We start from the raw sequence: 15667 nt of genomic DNA on the forward strand, positions 1-15667 counted from the left end.
TGTGTGCCCAGCACGGTGCCCAGGGCATGATCTGTTGAACAGTGACCAGATGAAGGACTGAATGAAGCTCTGTCTAATGGTGGAGCCCCTCGCCCACAAACAGCCATCACCATTGTACACATTCAGCAGCACCCAGCCCATCAAGTGTACTAGAGCAGGCCTGTGGAATCTCTTTTATATTCCGTGCTTCCCTGTGCAGTTCCCTAGATCATAAGATTTTAACTGAACCAAAGCTCTTCGGTATAAAAACAAGAAGAAAATGAAAAGAATAACTAATCCAATCTCAATTTTCAGATGGGAAACTGAGGCACGGGGAAGGAAAGTGCTTTTGCCTCCAGCCACACAGCCCTTGAGTACTGGAGTCAGAGATGGAACCCGCGTCTCCTGAGTCCCACCCCTGATTGTTTACTCCCCTAGCTCCAGACTGCTGGGGAGGAGAGGGCTGGCCCCCGGAGCTGAACCTGTGGGACCAACAGTCACACTTGCCTCCTCCATTTCTATCTTGGACTTGGCCAGGAGGAGCTTGCGGTCAAAGTCGCGCTGTTTCTGCTCCCGCTCGGCCTCCAGGTCAGTCACCTGCTTCTGCAGGTCCGCCAGCTTCTGGCGCAGCTCAGTGATCTAAGTTCAGAGGCAGAGAAAGGGAGTGTGTGAGGGCCGGGGTGAACATCCAAGGTTCAAGGCTGCTGTGAGGGAAGCAGCATGCAGGATGCTGGGGATGCCCAGAGAGCCCAGCTGTGAAGCAGGACTCCAGCCTTGAGTTCCCATCACCCCCACAGTACCTTCTGCTCATACTGCTGCTTCATGGACCGGAAATGCTGGTCCCATTGCTTGTTCACTTCCAGCAGCTGCAGGGGAGAGATTGGGGTGGGCAGGAGATAAGCAGAGAACGACCAAAGAGAGCCAACTCCTCCAACACCAGCTTTGTAGGCGTGTGCAACGTGTGTGGACGGCAGCTACACACACTGCCTCGATCCTGCGCTTCTCAAAAACGTCCCTCAGAGCAAATCACCTTTATCAACCGCCACATTTTACCCTTGCCGGGAAGGCAAGACTAACACCAAGACACAGAAAGAGTATATAATTTTTATTGTAGAATTATGGAACACACACCCACGTGGAGGGCAATTTGGGACTCTGCATTTAAATTTCCAATTCTCGTTCTCTTTAACCAAATAATTCCACTCTGAAAAATGTAACCAAAAGAAGTACTTGTACAAGTGTGTAAAAAATATGTGTACTGTTGATCATCTCAACAATGTTTATATTGCAAAAAAATCTAGAGGTCAACCTCAGCATCAGAAACAGGTTAAGGAAATGATAGAATAAACAGAAAATGGAGCACTGCACAGCTCTTCAGAAATTCCGGTGCCTAATACATTGCCTCCGTTCTGAGATGATACTAATTATTCGCCATAATCTTGATATAACAACAATTCGAGGAAGAAAAACAACCCAACATCATTAAATTAACAATGGAAAGGGCATCCCAAGTTCAAAAACATTAAAATATGATAAAAAGTACTCAGAATTAAAGAAACACAGGTATGTTTTACATATAAATAAATACCCTCAAGATATAGTTAATTTTAAGGAAAGAAAGAAAAAAAGCAATCTGCAATGTGGTATGTATGATATTTTTACAAACATCATACATTAGTAAGTACATAGAGAAAACTGAGGAATATGCAATGAACTGTTATCAACTGTGGTCATCTCCAGGAGGTGAGGTTCTCGATCTTTTTATAATGAACATTATATAACTTCTGTAATCAGAAAAAAAAACTTACAGTAATACAAAAAGAAAACTAAAGTGAATATGCATACAAACAAAAGACCAAGAGAACATGACTCTCAGATGTGCTGGAGGATCAGGGAGGGCAGAAAGGCCCAGGGACTGGGACAAGGACCGGGCTGTGTGGAGAGGAGGGGCTCAGAGAATAGAGAGGATGGGGCTCCCACCTCTGGTCCAGAAATACCGGGGGTGGGGGACGGAGGAAGACTATGCACGAGACACAAGGAAAGAGCCTCAACTTCTGGAAACTCTCAACTGATTAGAAGCAGTGCTGCAAGCAGGTATGGGATCTCTCATTCTGTGACAGTCCCTCCCTGAACCAGGCTGCATGGTGAACACATGAACCCCAGACTCCCCATTCCTGCTGCTAAAACTTGCCTCTTATCACAACCTCTCTCCACCATCCAGGGTTTACCATGGGAGCCTTCCTAAGCTATCCCCCGCAGCAATTTTAGGCCATACCCCAAATGCCACCTCCTCAGAGTGACTCCTGTGGGTAGGGGAACTGATCAGGAGACAAGAGCCAGGGAAAAGCAGCATCTCTCACCCATGGGCAGATGGTTCAGTAGTCACCATGGCAACGCATCACAGAGACCTGGGCCTAGCCAGAGCCAGAGGGCCAGGGAGGGTCTTTGTCCTGCTGGTCCCAGGAGTGAGGAAGGGTCTTCCCCGACCACCACCACTCCCTCCAGCCACCTACCTCTGTGCGCTGCTGCTCCAGCATCCTCACCTTCTTCTCAGCAGCACCCAAGGCTCCCACCTCTGGGACTTTACCTGCTGTCACACCAGCCTGAGGAGAAACACAGAGGGGCCTTCAGCAGAGCCTCAAGTAACAATTCTCTCCCCTACTCAGTGCCCCTCTAAGGCTGCTCACCCATGAGACCCAGCCCTCCGTCTCTTGCCTCTCTACCCTCCCACCCACCAGGACACTGTTACTCGTCCCAGCTATGACTGAGTCCCTTCGTGAAGTCCATGGAGATCATTATTCCCCCTCCCTGACCCTCAGGGGCTCCCAGACCCTTCCCTCTCCCTCCCCGCCCCCACCATGGCCACTTCTTTTCCTGCTCAGGCTCTATCTCTAAGGCATTGCCAGCTGCCCTCTCCTCCCCTACCCATCAGCCAAAAATGCTCCAGCCTGGAAAGCAAGAGTTACACATTTTTTTTTAACATTTTATAAAATGTTTATTTTTAAAATGTTTTTTAAAAGATACACAAATAAAGATCTGTGTGCATGTGTGATTAGTACATGTATTTCCTAGCTCTGACCTCTGAGAGGGCCTAAAGCAGTGTCACTCCAATAGCCATGAACACAGATCTTGGTTTCTAAATACCATTCTCTAACAAAAAGAAACAGGACTCCTTGGAAGAGTGGTTAATTTCAGGCCTGGGGCAGGGAAAATATAAGGTGATTATGGAGCGACTTGTGGTGCCAGAAAGTAAGGAAGTGCTCAATCATAATAATAATAAGAAGAAGAAGGGCATGTCAAATGGGCATAGGAGACAACCTGAAAGAGATGCCTATGACCAGAGCTGGAACTATTTGAACAAGAAAACAAATTGCAATAGTGCTGGATAATAAGCCAAAGAATAAAATAAATATCCTTGAGTCCCTATTAATAGAAAAAAATAAGTGAATAAATAGATGCAGGAGAAGAAAAATTCCAATTAGTAAATAGAGGAGGAATGAAGGAAGCACAAAATCACCATTAGAAGACTATAGTAATAATCACTGCAGGTGAGACCCGCCAGTGGATACTAAAATTAGTATAAGGAGAAACAGGACATCTGCAGTCTCAAAGTGTCTCCTCAAAAGTAAATATTTAGGGGCTTCCCTGGTGGTGCAGTGGTTGAGAGTCCGCCTGCCGATGCAGGGGACGCGGGTTCGTGCCCCGGTCCGGGAAGATCCCACATGCCGCGGAGCGGCTGGGCCCGTGAGCCATGGCCGCTGAGCCTGCGCGTCCAGAGCCTGTGCTCTGCAACGGGAGAGGCCACAGCAGTGAGAGGCCCGCATACCGCAAAAAAAAAAAAAAAGTAAATATTTATTAACTACAAAGGGAAAATTAGTCCTTTTATTATGGAGAAAGCTGACAGACACCCCTTTAGCCAAATGATCAAGATTGAATGTAAATAGACACATCGATATCATGTACCCTAGACATGATGCAAGATGTCACTCCAGTGATCTTCTTGTCCAAATCCATAACATCAGTCTAATCATAAGAAAACATCAGAGAAACCCAAGTTGAGGGACATTCTACAAAATAACTGGCCAGTATAACTCAAAAGCCTCAAGCTCATGAAAGACAAGAACCACTGGGCGCTGTCACAGACAGAGGGAACTAAGGAGACAGGACAACTATTGATAAATGCAATGTGGGATCCTGGATTCGATCCTGGTACAGAAAAAGGACATGAGTGAAAAACTGGTGAAATCTGAACAAAGACTGTAGTTTAGTTAATAGTATTGTGCCAATGTTCATTTCCTGGTTTTGATCACTGAACCATGGTTAGGTGATATGTGAAGACGATGGGGAGATGGGCACTCTCTGGACTATTTTGCTACTCTTCTGTAAGTCTAAAATTATCTCAAAATAAAAAGTTAAAAAAAAAATTTTTTTATACATAGGAAGTGTTGGCAATTCCCTGGCGGTCCAGTGGTTAGGACTCTGCGCTTCCACTGCAGGGGGTGCGGGTTCGATCCCTGGTCGGGTAACTAGGATCCCACATGCCGCATGATGCTAGCAATTCAGAAATTGAACACCAGCTCTATCTCCAAGGCCCTGCTTGATATAGGCCAAGACCCACACCCTTTCTGGGCCTTGGTACAAAGAGATCAAACGGGATGGGCCCCAACCTCTGACATCCTGTGGGTCCGACAGCATTTGTCCTGGAGTCGTTGCCCACATTCTCTTTGTTCCTTGCCTTCCCATTCGCGTCCACGCTCCCCTGTGGCTGGTGGGGGTGTGGGGGTGTGGGGCACGGTGCTGAGTGAACTTGTGAGGCTCAAGCGCCCCTACAGGCTAAGGTCTGTAAGTACACCATAGAGCCCGGGAGTAAGGGGAGAAGGCTGGGGGAGCCCTCCAGGGACCGTCTCACCTCCTTTAGGAAAAGTGAGAGATGGGCCTGCCCTTACTGGGGAAGGAGGAAGGGGGGTGCTGTGCTCCTGGGTGTACCCTTAACCTCCACAGAGAAGAGAGGCATCAAATCTGCCATTAAGAGCGACAGCCAATGTTCATTGTTTACCACGTGCCAAGTGCTCAACCTACTGTACAGGCATCACATCACTGAATCCTCCAGTGACCTTCTGAGGTAGGTGTCATTATCTCCATTTCACAGAGGAGGAAACTGAGGTCAGAGAGGTTATGCAACTTGTCCAAGGTGGCAGCATTGACCAGAGGTAGAGTCAGCATTCAAGCCACATGCAACTCCAGGGCACAGGCTTCACCACTGCCCAGAACGCATGCCTCCTACGGGACCTTCCTCCCCGGCAGGGCAGTAAGGGCATCTGGCCTTTCGAGAAGTCACTGATGTTAAGGGCTTTGGAAAAGTGAAGAGGCCTGCCCACACACTTCCGAGAACCCAGGGGAGATCAGGAGAGTCCACAAGTCACTTCCTCAAGAGGGCAGACAAGGCAGGCTCTGACTTGAGGGGTAAATGGAAGAAGAGAGGGGCTTCATGGGCTGGGATTCAGAAGGCCATTCGTCGGCAGGTTGCCCTCTCACACCCCACATCTGCCTAATAGCAGGTGGATGCAGGAATCTAGATGACGTGATGTCACAGGACCTCTCCAAACCTCCCGCCATAGCTGTCTCACGGAGTAAGAGTCCCAGCCCTGCCTCCCTGACACGTAGAGAGGACGTCCAGATCACATAATGAGTTTGCAAATCCCAGGTAAACTCTACATTGCCATTGCACATAGTAATGAGGAATTGACTTATTAGGATAATTATTGCTATTACACAAGTGTGGGGTTTGTTAAAGACACTGAGTCCTGCTGTACAGCCATTAAACCCCATTAAAGAGGAGAAACATGTCAGTAAAAAGTTGGGACTCAGCTCTGCAGCACAGCACAGACCAGGCAAGGGGCCAGCCAGCTCCTAGCTGGGAACTGGATGTGAGCCAGCGCTGGGAGCTGTGGTGGGAAGGGGGCAGGTGGGCCAGCCCAGGGCATTAGCAGGCCTTGCTGCGTCAGCCCACACCCTGTTCTCTGTATGTCAGAGGCTCCCAGGCAGGAGCTTAACAGAGTCCTTTCAGGGGCTTTCTCAACCTAACACCCTAATACCACCAGGGGTATCTGAGACATTAAACTGGTTTTTGGGAGCCACCCTGTAAGAGAGACCTTGACAAACTGGAATATGTTTAGGGGATATGCCCAGACTGCACAAATGACACGACACCACCTTTATGAGAAATGACCAAAGGAACTGCAGCTATTCAGCCTGGAGAAGAGAAGGCATGTGGGGGCCAGGAAGCCAGAGTCACAGCCAGCAGGCTGAGCGTGCGTCCCAGGGAATGGGATGCTCCATGTGGCTGGCAGCAGAATAAGGGCTGAGGAGTGGAAGCTACAGGGAGGTGGACTCTCAGGACAAGCCAAGGAAATGCCATCTAACAACTAGAACCTTCCAGCAGTGTGGCTGGCTCACTGCCTCTGGAGGCTGGGCACCAGCCACTGCAGTGCTGGGGAAGGAGTTTCTGACCACATACCTGCTGCTGTGCGGCTGCCCCCTTCTTGCCCGTGCCTTCCGTCTTTGGTGAGCCTGGCCATCTGGAGGCACCATCTTTGCCGCTGCTCATCAACAACTTCCTGAGCTCCATGTTTTCCTCCCTGGTTGGAGGCAAAGAGAGAGGTCATATTGTTGGCCCTGGGTCGAGGATCCTGGGGACCTCAGACCTGCTACTCATCTGAGTTGCAGCTGAGACGTGGGGAGTAAGGCGAGTCCCTGAGACCTGCCCTCAGGTGCAACCACAAAGGGCATCCTTACGCCACTTTGCTCGGCTTCCCTAGAAGTCTCTGACGCTCACCAACAGGGTTTCCCCAACTGTGAGACGTCTGTATACATGAGATCTTCAGGGTACATCCACACTGCATTAAAGAACCCTGCATCACACTCTCTGAGAAAATTCCACCCTTTCCAATTATCCTCAGACGTCCTGTGTGGAGCATGGGGAAAGTCTCAGTTTGGTGCTGATGGGTCCTGAGTGCCTCTCTAGTGCTTGCTAGTCTCCCGTGTTAACAGAGAAAGAGCAGCCTTCAGCCTCAGAGCCTTGAGCGGGCAATTCGCCAAAATTAATTAACATCCTTCCGTTTTTGTTGTGTTTATTATTGTAGGTATCTTCTATTTATTCCAGGTCATGCTGTTTTCCAGTTACTCTAGTGCAAGTTTTCATTATAATAATCTTAAGCAAAAACATGATGCAAATTAAATTCTTAAGTAAATAATAAGGTAGGTGATACAGGACATAAGAAAAACGGTGATGTGGACTCAGGTATGACTGAAATATGGAAACTATTTCTTCGTATCCTATTTGCCAGCTGGTTTCCATGTGATAATAGGAAAACAGAGAAGTAAAATGGCTTTCCCAAGGTCACACAGTGGGGACTTGCATCCTCACCTTCTAATCATGGGTCTTTCCTCCAGCCTGGGTTTTTGGATCCATGGATGGAGTCATTATGGCTATAAAACTCCAACTGCTTGGCCATCCAGAAGTCAATAAATATATGCTGATTCAAAATGGCACAGTGGATCAGCAGTCACACCTGACTCCCTCTGGGCTTCACAGGCCTCTCCCTGGACCTCAGTTTCCCTCTGCAGGGTGAGGGGTTTGGCCCACATGATCTCAAAGGGCCCTTCGAGCTCTGACAGTCAAGATCAGTGCCTCTCAGATGTGATCCTGGGTCTACCTACATCGTAATCACAGAGGCCCACTGGAAAATGAAGATGCCTAGGTCTCACCCCAGACCCACTGAATCAGAATCTCAGCACAGGAGAGAGGCGTGGGAGTGTAAACTTGCAGTGCCTTTCCTGACCGTCAGTGATTCTGATGCACAGTTAAGTCTGAGACCCAGTAGTAGCCCAGGTGAGCAACCCCTGACTGTTCTCAGGAAACAGAGCGGGTCAGGATGGTGACCAGCAGGGGGCAGCAAAGTCCAGAGCCCTCTCTCCAACAGCCAGCTAGCTGCTGTTAACAGGCGGAGGGGTTAAGTTCCCAAGGAAGGAGTGCACTTTGTACAGACCTTCTTCTGAAGCTCTCAAGGCACTTTATACACAAACACTCCCCAAGGTATTAAAAGGACCAGAGAGGAAACACCCAAGGAGAAGGACCAAGAGACCTGACATCCAAAGCAGGGCTCTGGGCACAGGCCTCAGAGCGCTCAGCCCGGAAATCAGTGCCACGCACCACCGTCTTCCTCCTGCCCATCCGACTCCTCACCCCTCCTCTGAGGAGCCTGGACTTACCGGAGCCTCTCAGCAGCCTGATCCCGCTGTTCCAGGCCCTTGTCCAGCTTGGCCTTCAGGGCCTCATTCTCCTTCCGAAGCTGCTCACACAGGGTCTGCAGGGCAGAGAGGGAGATGGGGGCAAGGTAAGGGAAGGGGTGCACCCCAAATGCAGGTTAATGCTGGGGGTGGGGGTGGGGGCGCTATAGCCACGCCAGGTCCTGACACGGTATCCCTTTTGCAATGGCCTCACCCAAGCCCTCTTGGGACAGCAGGAGCCGAGCCACAAGGCCCACCCAGGCTCCTCTCTGCATCCTCTCCCTCAGAAGCCAGCCATGAGGACGCCGGACCAAGAATCAGCCACAGCGCCTTCTGTTCCTCCAAGGCAGAGAGCACCATCCCTCCTCCTCCTTCACTGCTGTTCCCACAGCCTAGAATGCTCTTCCCCACCAGCCTTCCCCTGGCTGACTTCTACTCCTGCTTCAAGTCTTAGCTTAAACGTCACCTCCTCCGAGAAGTCCTCCCTGACTCCCACATCTCAGGTGAGTTAGGTCACCTCCATTATCCTCACTCACAGTCCCCTGCTCTCACCCTTCCTGGTACCCGTGACAATTAGAGCTAAAGAACCATCAGTGTCGTTACTTTCTTAATGTACCCCCCACCCCACTAGTCCATGAATTCCCAGACGGCTGGGATCCTCTCGCTGCTCTCTTGTCTACTGAGGGATCCTCAGCCCAGGGCCCAGCTCAGCTCGACACTTTGTTGAAGGACTGATTGGCTGAATGGACCTGAGTCGTAGTAGGCCTAGAGCTCAGGCAATCTGGAGAGTACTCAAGGCAGCCGGGGTGCAAGGTTGTCAGCCGGCAAGTCAGAAGACAGGGCATCGGGTCAAGACCTCACCAATTCCCAGTGTGGCTCAGGATTCCCTCACTTCTGAGACACAGTTAGTTCCCCCACCTACAAAGTGGGGCAACTGCTCCTCCCCTGCCTCCTTTATAGGGCTGCTATGAGGACAAACGAGACCGGGAGAGTGCAAGTGCCTCGTGAGCTGCCAGGCACTTGATAACCTTTGAGGACATGTGTTTGACGCGCTGCAAGGTGGAGGGGGCATGGAAGATGGGCAGCCAGACTCAGGGCCTCACAGATGGAGGGAACGGAGGTTCTGACTAGTAAGGGGGATGCACCAGGTCAGTACTAAGCGACTCAATCTCTCAACAAATACCTAGTGAGCACCTAACCCATGACCCGTAAATGGCCAGGTGTTCTTCCACTCACCACCTCGGTGGAGCCTCACAGCTTCCCCAAAGCTACGTAACTCATCTCTATTTTAAATGTAGGCTAGGGAATTCCCTAGCAGTCCAGTGGTTAGGACTCGATGCTGCCACTGCCGAGGCCACGGGTTCAATCCTCCGTCAGGGAACTAAGATCCCGCAAGTTGCACGGTGTGGCCAAAAAAACACCAAATGTAGGCTAGTGCAGGTGAAATAATGTGCATGAGGTTGTACAGCTCTTGGGGATCACCAAGGGGATTAAACTCCATCTGGCAGATCCTAAATGGTACCTCTTTCGCCTGTGATAAAAGAGCAGAGAAGGGAGGTGGCGGGCTGTGAGCTGGGCTGAGGGCAGAGACAGTGAGCGATATTCACCAGACCTTCTACCTGCTCCCTTCCATGTCCATTTCCCAGACTTGCTGTGACCATGTGACCAGTTCTGGCCAATGAAAGGTGAGTGGTAGTGACAAGTGTCACTTCTGGGCTGGCTCAGGCACAACTCTCTGGTCTCTTTTTCCCTATGGCTGCCAAAGGGCACAAGACGGCTGGGGCCTCAATGTGATTGTGGAGCAGAAACGAGCCCCTGCCACACAGAATATGAGGGAAAACTTTCATGTTATCCAGGGAGATTTCAGAGTTGTTTGTTTCCACAGCAAAACCGAGCCCTTTCTGACTAACCCAGGAAAGACTTGAGAAGGCTGCATGGAGAATACAGCCTGGAACTGGTGAGTGGTCAGACATGGAGGAATAGAAAACCATTATGACTGGCTGCAATGCCCAGCAGAGGTCTCATGCCATACCTGGCCTTGGAAACGCTGAGTGAACCGAGAAACAAATCAGTGAATGAATGAGGAGGAACCAGATTAATCTACCTCCACCCACAGGCTGGGCAAATACCCAGGATGCAACAGCCCTTCCATCAAAGGGGTTAATAGAGCTCATGTGTGAGTTCATTAGTTCATTCATTCATTTGTTCATTCACCAAATGTACATTCAGCACCTATGAAGTGCCAGACACTGGGATGCAGTGGTGAATATGACTGACAAGGTACCTGCCTCTCTTGTGAGGCCTACATTCTAGCAGGGAACACAAGGAAAAAAAACAAACACCAAGTAAAGAAACCCATTAATAAAATTATTACAAACTATGATAAGAGCTAAGAAGGAAACAAACAAGAGCCTGATAAAAAATAACAGTGGGGGCACTTTCCTGGTGGTTCAGTGGTTAAGACGCCGTGCTTCCACTGCAGGGGGCACAGGTTCAATCCGTGGTCAGAGAACTAAGATCGTGCACACCGTGCAGCACAGCCCAACAACGATAAAAAAAAAAATTTGAAAAAGAATATATGTGTGGGCCTCCCTGGTGGTGCAGTGGTTGAGAGTCCGCCTGCCGATGCAGGGGATACGGGTTCGTGCCCCGGTCTGGGAGGATCCCATATGCCGCGGAGCGGCTGGGCCCGTGAGCCATGGCCGCTGAGCCTGCGCGTCCGGAGCCTGTGCTCCGCAATGGGAGGGGCCACAACAGTGAGAGGCCCGCGTACCGCAAAAAAAAAAAAAAAAGAATATATGTGTATGTGTGTGTATATATATATATATTTATATATAAAACTGAATCACTGTGCTGCATACCTAAAACTAACACAACATTGTAAATCAACTATACGTCAGTAAAAAAAAATTTTTTTTAATAACAAGGGTTGGCAGGACCCCTTTTATGAGGCCCAGTATCAATCCTTATTTCAAAGCCGAAAAGTTGGAACTCCCCTGGTGGCGCAGTGGTTAAGAATCCGCCTGCCAATGCAGGGGACAAGGGTTTGAGCTCTGGTCTGGGAAGATCCCACATGCCATAGAGCAACGAAGCCCGTGCGCCACAACTACTGAGCCTGTGCTCTAGAGCCCGCGAGCCACAACTACTGAAGTCCACGCGCACACGCCTAGAGCCTGTGCTCCACAGCAAGGGAAACCACCGCAACGAAGAGTAACCCCTGCTCTCTGCAACCAGAAAAAAGCCCGCACACAGCAATGCAGCCAAAAATTAATTAATTAATTTAAAACCACCACAACAACAAAGCTGAAAAGTTGACACTCAAAGTGATCCCACCACAAGCAACGCACCAGGTTCGCCTCCCCAGTGGCTCGGCCTTGACACTTGACATCTCTGGGCCTTGCTGACACCTGAAGGCGGTCTCCCTCGGCCTGGCCCTCCAGGCTCCAATCACTCCTCCAGCCTCCCAGTGTGGCCCCTCACCCAAGGTGGGGGTGGGAATCCTCTGCTCCCCCCGTCTCTCCTCACACCTGTCTCCAGCCTGGACGCCCCTCCTGCTTTTGTCAACCCAGGCCCTTCCCAAAGCTGCACACAGTGGACACCCCAGCACCTCATCCGTCAACTGGGCACTCGAATGTTTGCTGACATGAGTGAGACAACAGGGCGGTGACTGGCCCAGAGGAGGGTCTAGGAGGGAGGAAGGCTTGGAGTTACAGCTCGGTCACTAAGGTGACAGATACTCAGGTCCCGAGCAGGTTTTCTCGGAGCCTCAGTTTCACCCTCTGTGAATCCTTCCCTACCCCCAAGCCCTGAAGGCTCAGATCCCCTGCCCAGTGTGGATGAGCCATCACCATAAAATCTTAACAGTGACCACTTTTTGAGCACTTACTATGTCCTAGACTGTACAAGGGGCTTCATTTAATACTCAGAGCAATTCCACGAGGGAGGCATTTCCAGCCCCATGTTACGGATGGGGACAGTGAGGGACCGAGAGCATAAGTCACTTGCCCAAGGTTAGAGAGCAATAAAGAGTCTACTGGAACCAAGGACCATATGGTTCCAAGGCCTGGCCTGGCCTAGGAAGGAAATCTGACCTCATTCCCACAGCACAGGAAGGGTATAAAAGGATGCCTCCTCCACTGGGGAGGCAGGTTGGGATGGGAGTTAAGAGCATGGACTTTGGAATACAACAGACCGAGGTTCAAATCCCAGCTGCACCATCTACTAAGTGGGGAGCCTTAGGCCAAAAAAAAAAAAAAATCACCTCTCAAGGGCTGTGGCCCCACCTGTGAAGTGTGGATAATGATGGTCCTGGCTCAGGGGGCAGGGACAGTAACATACAAGGGGCCGGCCTCTGTCCCCTCCCTTTCCCCACCTGTATGTGAAGAACAAAGGCAAGGCTGCTGCCAACCTACCACATCCACAGCCTCGAGAGTAACCCCAACCATGAAATCTGCATCACCCACACCATTATTTCCTGGTTTCCTGCCTCTTCCTCGTCCCTTCTCACAACTTCCTTACCCTGCTCACTGCCCTGAACAAGAAGCCCAAGTCGGGTCCCCATCCTCACCCTCGGAAGTCCCCGTGGTACCCTGGACTCTCCAGAAGAGCTGGAGGAAGCAGAGGGGGAACCACATGGCAGACCCCAGGCCACCCTCCCTGGGCCCGGCCTCACCTGCAGGATGGAGGTGCGCTGCTCATTCTTGTGCACCTTGGAAGCCAGCCGGTTGAACTCGAGGGCCATGCGGCCCAGGTGCGTGAAGAGCTGGCTGTGGTCAGGCTCCTCGGCGCACACGCTCAGGGTGGTCTCCAGGCGCTGCAGGTGCAGCATCAGGTTGCTGTCCTCGTGGGGCAGGGGGCCCAGCTCCTGGAGGGGGGAGGGGACGCAGACCGCTCTTCACCACAGTCTGAGTAGGTGCCCCCAGCCTTTCTCCCTCTGCTTCCCCATTCCTCATGACTCAGTTTCCCCCTCTGATCCCATCTCAGCCCAGGGACATTCTCCAGTTATGCAGGTTCCCTGTCTGAGGCTGACTCACAGGGTAGGACCCGGGACTCGCAGGCCACTGGCTGGCTTACCAGTGCTGGAGCCACCTTCCTCCCACACGTTGGGCCTTGCTGAGTGCCTGTGGGTAAATCACTCATCCACTGGGCCTCAGAATCCTCATCTACTACATGTACACATCCCTTTTCTTCTCTTCTACCCCACAGGGTTCTTATGCAAGTGAAATGACACATGAAAGCAGCAAGCCCAGGAAAGGGGTATCACTCAATACACAGCACTGCTTCTTCAGCTCAAGAAGGCTTGACCAGCAGACATCAAAACTGTCTGACTATTATGTCTATACATGTGTCTTCTTGGGTGTGGTCCAAGCATTCATCAACTTTTCAGAGGACCCAAGACTCAAAACACATTAGGAATCACAGATAGTTCAAAGAATCCCAATCTAGCAGAGAACTGAGATAGGAAGCAAACCGTGGGCAATATAGTCCAATCTCAGAATCTATCAGTCCCTGTCTCTCTCTTTCTCCCTCTTTCCTCTGTCTAGAACACTCTTGGCAAAGACAATGCCTTAGCTATGCCAACACCACGTCCAAGAAGCCACAGGGGTAGCTGACAGCTGACTGCATCAAGCCCCTGCCAGGCAACTGAGTCCCCCTCTTCCCCTGCCTGAGACCCCACCCATCAGGCCCCACACCTCTTCGGGCTTCATTCCTGTGGTGTCCCCTCTGTTCATCCTTCCCAGCACCCCCGTGTTTCAGCTGCTCTAGCAGGCCTCCCCTACCACTTATGGCAGTCACAGGCCGTCAGAGCTACAGGGAGCCTCAGGGTTCCGGTTTGGAAATGAAGCTTCGCGGAGAAGGAGGTTGCTCAAAGTTGCCCAGTGAGTCAGGGGCAGAGCCAGGACTGGAACTTGGGCTTCCTGACTCTCCATCTATGGCCACTTCCCTCATCTGAACTCTGCAGCAGTGGAAATGCCCTGGCAGCCACAGCGTGATGTCCAGTGAATGCCTCCATGATACTCTTAGCACCTTATTCTATCAGATGCTGCTGCTTCTTCAATTCTGCCTTCATTCCCCCACTGCCTCTTCCCACACAGGATATGAGGTGGTGAACGGTGCTCTATTGAAGGCTGGTGAATTGTTTCATCGCCCTGACTTCTCCGACTGGCCTACAAGCTCCCAGAAAGCAGGGAGGCTGTCTTGTCTTTGCTCAGCACAGACTAGGCACATGGTGGGGCTAAGGAGGAACCTATTAACGAGGTAAAGTCTGAGGTCATAGAGTGAAATGCTTTCTGAGCAGGGGGGTCTTGCCTCCTTGGCCAGCTTCTCAGAGCCCTTGGGGATAGAACAGGACAAGGGGACAGAAGTTCCCAGGGGACAAAACACAGAACATTTCTGATACTCAGAGCAGCCCCGCATCACTGAAGGCATGCTAGCTAGTGTAAGCTGCATGACAACTTGATGAGGACCTTGCACTGGGGACTGATAGACACAAGATGCAAACAGTGAACTAAAGAGCAACATTTTTTTTTTTGCCTTGTTAATTCAGTATTTTTAATTTAATTATATTTTAACTAATTTTTTGGCTTTTAACTTAAAATTTTAACATTTTAATCAACTATTTGTAGCTTAAAAAGTCAAACTGTTTTGCAAGGTTTGTAATGGAAACCAGCAGTTTCCTGTCTCACTTCCCTCCACGTCCCAGTTACCACTTCCCAAAGCCATTCACTTTACATGTAAAGAGCAACACTTGTGCCCCAAATCCTTGGTAGAATGAGGCAGTGGAGACCAAGGTATCAGTGAAGGGTTATACCACTTATTGCCTGTATAACAATCAAAAAATCTCAAAGTGAGGAAGGAGGAAGGAGGAGGAGAGGGCAGGACCTGAAGACTTTTGAACAACGTTCCACACCTTTCTCAGTGGTGCTCCAATAAGTCTGCCATTTTAAGAGAGAACAGGACAACATAGTTGGAATAAAGGCAGCAAGTAGGGTAAAGCAGAGAATGAGGATGCCAGGTGGACACCCCAGAGCTGGAGGGGAGTGTGTGTGTGCGCGCGCACGCATGCATGCATGCGTGTGTGTGTGTGTAAGTGCAAGGTTTGACCTCCGACCTGCATATGCCCCAAAGGGGAACCTGGGAGCAGCCAAGAGCCTGCACAGAAGGGCCACACCTGCCTCAAGCTGCTCTGGGTTTCTCTGACCCTTTCTACTCTACCCAAGCTACGAGTCCATAGGCCCAAAGGCTGAGTCAGAGCCTGCGGAGGTGCCCGGCGCTTGGCGGAGGCCAGTGGGGCTGGCGACGTGCCTAGGCTTTCACAATGGTCGGGTGATTGTGTGGCTCACAGGGAAGTCACCAGCCACGGATTTGCATATGTGAGCGAGAAGCACCCCCTGGTGCT

General features: G+C 50.7%; 1 protein-coding gene across 4 annotated transcripts in view; it reads right to left on the reverse strand.

Moving 5' to 3' along the window:
* The window catches only part of TNIP1 (TNFAIP3 interacting protein 1), a 52507-nt gene that overhangs the window by 10456 nt on the left and 26384 nt on the right, over window positions 1-15667 (reverse strand). For all 4 annotated transcript variants that reach the window (XM_060093669.1, XM_060093671.1, XM_060093670.1 and 1 more), the window contains 6 exons: window positions 12941-13132; window positions 8251-8345; window positions 6497-6617; window positions 2493-2582; window positions 780-845; window positions 487-618 (listed from right to left, as the gene is read on the reverse strand). In XM_060093669.1, coding sequence (XP_059949652.1) covers window positions 487-618; window positions 780-845; window positions 2493-2582; window positions 6497-6617; window positions 8251-8345; window positions 12941-13132 — 696 coding nt within the window. The remainder of the gene's footprint in view (window positions 1-486; window positions 619-779; window positions 846-2492; window positions 2583-6496; window positions 6618-8250; window positions 8346-12940; window positions 13133-15667) is intronic.

Source organism: Mesoplodon densirostris, chromosome 3, assembly GCF_025265405.1.
Source record: "Mesoplodon densirostris isolate mMesDen1 chromosome 3, mMesDen1 primary haplotype, whole genome shotgun sequence".
Classification (NCBI taxonomy): Eukaryota; Metazoa; Chordata; class Mammalia; order Artiodactyla; family Ziphiidae; genus Mesoplodon; species Mesoplodon densirostris.